This window comes from Rhagoletis pomonella, unplaced genomic scaffold (genome assembly GCF_013731165.1).
Source record: "Rhagoletis pomonella isolate Grant_MI unplaced genomic scaffold, Rhpom_1.0 Rhpom_scaffold_02799, whole genome shotgun sequence".
In the NCBI taxonomy this organism is placed as follows: Eukaryota; Metazoa; Arthropoda; class Insecta; order Diptera; family Tephritidae; genus Rhagoletis; species Rhagoletis pomonella.
This window is the reverse complement of record NW_023461352.1, coordinates 4,867-9,999: the sequence shown is the minus strand read 5'-3', so window position 1 is coordinate 9,999 and position 5,133 is coordinate 4,867. Positions and strand designations below refer to the sequence as shown.

Here is a 5,133-nt window from a genome sequence, read left to right as displayed (position 1 = left end):
AGAAAAGTGATTAATGCAGTGTTTATATAAAAAATATGTGAAGTAATGGGTAAATTTTAACAACAAATAACTTAAAACTGTTAGCATTTCTACAGAAAATGATGAAGATATCGGAAAATAAGAACTTTCTCAACACTATCAGCCCCTTAAACTGCTGCCGCAATCTCTTTTGTAAAATTTTTAAGTTTGACAGACTTCGTAAAAGGGCTTGCACTTGCAACGTCTAACGGCCACTTTATGTATCTATACAAACAGCTGTTCGGTTGATGTTAAATCGCAAATAATCGGTTGCGTTAATAATAAATATGTGCTGATTTCGTGTATTTCACTTCATAACTATACGCAAGATGTGTGAGGGAACGCAATAACCGTGGAATAATATTTACAAGAACTTCTCTACGACTTTGAAAAAGTAAAACATGGAAGTGCTTATCTGTAAGCGATAAAATTTTAAAAGTTTGTTCGAAGTGCCTCACTCCGCTGCGGAAACATTTTTTCCTAGGGTAGCTTCTAATCCTATCACCAACAAATGTCGCAGGAATTCGGCGGCGTGCCAATTACGATTCCACGATCACGAAGCGTTTTCGCTATATTGATAGCGGGATTTTTGGCCTTTTTAATATTCTATTACTATTATGGTAGCATTTTGACGCTTTCCGTGCTTATCACTATCATATTTGGTAAGATTTTGTGAATTTCTTCCATTGACTATTTTAAAATTTAATGCTAATACTTTCAGTCGCGTTCTACTATTTACAAGATATGGTATTATATCATCCCGATCTTCCCGCGAATTCTCGTATCTATGTTCCCATTCCTAAATTGCATAATCTACCACATGAAACAGTCAATATACATACACCAGATAAAGTCACATTGCATGCATTCTGGGTATACCAACCGGTGGACCGTTCAAAGGGGGGTACCCACTTTTGTGTACTTTCATGGAAATGCAGGAAACATGGGTCATCGCATGCAAAATGTTTGGGGAATATATAATCATCTACACTGTAACATTTTGATGGTAGACTATCGGGGCTATGGCTTTTCAACGGGTGTGCCCTCAGAACGAGGCTTAGGAACCGATGCTCGTGCTGTGGTTGACTACTTGTACACACGAAATGATCTAGACCATGCACAAATAGTTTTGTTCGGGCGCTCATTGGGCGGTGCAGTAGTTATAGATGTTGCTGCCGATACAGTGTACAGCCAAAAAAATTATGTGTGTTATTGTTGAGAATACATTTACTAGCATTCCGGATATGGCGGTTGAGTTGGTGCACCCATCGGCAAATCTTATACCAAGATTTTGCTTCAAAAATAAAGTAAGAAATTGTCCCAATTTATAGAGCATGTCAGACGTTTCAATATTTCCATCTTTTCTACGCAATTCGTTGTCAAATTTAGAAAGAAGTTTTATATCGATGTATGACCAGACAGAAAGACCTTTCTGTCTCATTTCTTTTATTTCTGCTGCAAGTGCTGTCCAACTGTAATCGAGTGTTGCCATGTGACACTGATCGCGAGTTTGTGATAAATAATAACGCATAATTTAGAATAAAATTTCGGAAATGAATTTAACTAATAATTTTTTGGAATTTAATTGTTTAGCTATGAATATAATATTATATTTATATTGTCACCTTAATTCACAAAGGCCCTAACAAACACATTTTTCGAAACTGCGTTTTTCACAGACCCCACGTTTAGTTTTCCGGTAAAATCAATTTTATTCAATTACTTTAATCCAATTTTGGGTTGATTTTAAAAGTTTAATTAAATCAAGTTAGGGAACTTCCTATTACTGTTAAACGAAATCTGTATTTCTATAAATAATTATTTGCTTTTCAGTTCCTATTGTAATAAAAGCGTGCTTTTAGTTTTTTTTTAACTATAATTTTATTACGTGACAAGTTGCTAGTTCACGATTGTTACGATTCGAGCCCAGGTCTGACACGCTCTTGTCAAATTAAAAAAAAAAATCTTTTTATAATTGAGTTTTTTATAGTACTTCTCCTCATGGAAGATTGGTAAATGTTCTGTACCGTTTTTATTCGTATCGGGTTTGGCCGATAACCTAGTGCCGCCACGTATGATGCGTACTTTGTACATGAAGTGTGGAAGTGAAAGGAAACGCATACTAGAATTTATAGGAGGGGCTCACAATGATACCTGGATCATGGACGGGTATGTGTTAATTCATATAACTTAAATAATGGGCAATATGCATAAAAAATAAGCAATTGCTTTTCTTAAAATTTCATACCTTTCACTTAAATTTATTTGAACAAATCAAGTGAAAGGGCGAAATTTTAAGAAAATGCTTTTCCTTAGTTTTTATGCATACGGCCCAATATTTCAATGTTATAACATGCCAACCTAATATTCACGCACACCGCCAATTTACTGTCAAAAATTCCTCATGTACATAAAACTTGTATGGGACCAACCGAAATTGAACGGCGTGTTTACGAAACTAAAGCTATAATTAGTCAAGGACGCAGAACGTATACTTGAACGCAGTCTGTATACGCAGAATTTTGTCGATTACCGGAGCTCTCAGTGGTGCTTACTACAGTGTTGCCACTCATCAATGTTTTTTTTTCATAAACCTACCTTTTCAACTATCGTGCTATAACAGATTGTAGCTAAATATAAACTACTTAGTTTACAACAAAAAACCTGATTCAATAGTAAATTTCAAATATTTTAAACATATTTTGAATATGAACTTATAACTTTTTTACGATCTGCAAAACTGACGGAAGTGGCAACTATCTAAAGAACGAAGAAATCAGCTGACACGGAAAAATCTAGTTTTCGCAGATTTCTGCGCTACGGGCTATAACCACAGAAAAATTCTGCGGTGTTGAATTTTCATTTACATGGAGCTTTGGTAAGACAGATCGTGTCAGCTGACTCGGGTTTACGTACCGGTAGGTTTACGTTCTTGAATAATTTCAGCTTAAATCAATTTTCAATTTTTGTTCTGCGTGACATTTTGATTTCGGGCGACGCAGAAAAGCAAATTCGACGGCGCGCGTACCAAAACGCAAGCCGCGAATATTAGGTTGGCCTGTAGTAAAAGAGCTGGGAACACCTAAAGAATAAAAGCCGTTGAGCCGAAAAAAAGTGGGCGTGGTCCCCTGTTCCTGATTTTAATGGCATACTTTTTTTATGCAATTTAATAGGGGGGCGTGGAATTTTCAACATTTTTAAAAGCTTATATTTTGAAAATTATTAAACCGATTTTTAGGATATGGACACAGTTGGAAAGGTAATTAAAAGACCTTTCATTCATTCGATTCATATATCTACATCTGTAACAGCTCGAATCTGTGCATTTGATGAATAAATTTTTTTTTATAATTTGTAAATTTTTTATTATTTATCAAGAATTGGAATTCTAGCATAGAAATCAAAATCTTGGTAAACTATCAAGATTGAAAATGATATTGACAAGCATTTACAAATTTAAATTTCATATGTAAATTTTGTTTATTAAAATTTTTTTTCTATCATTTAAATACTGCGTGTGCCGGCATTTGAACCTGCGACACAGCATTTATTGCCGACATCTCTACCTACTCGGCTACGGCAGTCAAAAGCTTTTTTGCTTTTAAATTCATATTTTTCATATGTGACAATGGGTAGGTTCAGAAGGCGCAGCAGTTGAGCCCAAGGCACATTAAACAGGTAGTATCAGTAGAGCAAAAACAACATTTGCATGTATTTTGTTGTTGCTTCTGGTATCGAAAGTGTCAAAAACTGTTCCGAGTTTTTTCTTCTAAATCAAAGTGTGCCATGTGAATTACAAAAAATTAAAAATTGAAATTGGAAAAAATAAAAATTGATGCAACTTTCTTTCCTAGTTAATTTGTTTGCTTCTCGAAGCATTGATCCATCCTTTGCAAGGCCCAGTAATCAGCGGTTGTGCTGCTGAGTTAGGCGAACGTTCCAAAAGCTGCTATTCAATCGCTTGTTTTGTATGGAAAAAGGTTTCCCATGCAAATGGATTTTAACAATTCAGAATTTTTGTGAGAAAAAATTAAAAATATTTGACATTTTCGTGACCAAATAATTTGAAAATAAATCAAATCAGCTGCTCTACTGATACTACCTGTTCAATGTACCTTGGTTGAGCCCAACCGTTGCTAACAAAATCAGTGATCGTTATGAGTCTTCTGAACGGCTTGATACATTAGCTGTCAAACTCAACTCTCAAAGGTACATACCAACATGTTGTCTCAAATGATCAGAAAAATATTACGATCATCTAACATGCAACTATTCAGCTGATCAGAAGTACACAACACAGTGATCGGACGTTAAAAAATTCTGTGTGGTAGAATTTGGAAAAAAATGTGTTAGATTTCAAAAAAATGTGGTAGATCTCGGTTTGGATCAAGCTTTGTACAAAAATTAAAAAAATTCTGCAAGGTTTCACCTAAATTGCAAACTTTTTAATTTTAGCATAATAAAGTGCAAGATGGAAGTTGCTAAAAATTGCGTTGAGTTTTGGCAGTTTCTTCCTTGACAGTGCAAAGCAGTTCCTTCCATATCAAGATGTTATTCGAACATATTTTAAGAGATTTCGGCAATTTTGCGGAGTGCTTCCAGTTTTTCTTTCTATCAAATCACGAAGTAGCGAACAAATGTGGCACGTGGATTTGCCGATTTTGACAATTCTCAAGGAAAAATAAACAACGCCTCATAAACTTTACATGCACTAAAATTTGCTAATACTTTCGCAAAAATCACCGCTTTTTAACATTTTCGCTATTAATTCTTTTTACAAATCATATATTTTGCAATTTAACACAATAAAACCACGTTTTCTGTCGAAAAATTTATTACTTGGAAAATTTACTATTTTACAGTTTATTTTATCCTCCCGTTCGGCTTTGTTTACTTTTACTTGAGAAATTTTATCTTCGCCGGGAATGCTGAATCTTGTGTTATATCATTCTTGTCACCATATAGTTTTTAGTGCTGGACAATTTTTTCTCTTAAAGTTAAGAAAATCATGTCGAGCAAAAATAAAAATAACACTATGCGACACTCAAAAAAGGGATGGGATGAAACCAACGGGAAATGTTATATCGGTCAAAAACAAGTTTTACGTGTCCCGGC

At 34.7% G+C, this 5,133-nt stretch overlaps 1 protein-coding gene across 1 annotated transcript; it reads left to right on the top strand.

Moving 5' to 3' along the window:
* Positions 1-212: 212 nt before the first annotated feature.
* Positions 213-2,187, top strand: LOC118753735 (protein ABHD13-like; the record flags this gene model as incomplete). The annotated part of the gene is given in 5 exon segments (XM_036488602.1): positions 213-680; positions 740-924; positions 926-1,213; positions 1,215-1,325; positions 2,009-2,187. Coding segments are annotated over 5 exon segments (914 nt in total), but the record flags the coding sequence as incomplete, so codon positions are not given.
* Positions 2,188-5,133: the final 2,946 nt, after the last annotated feature.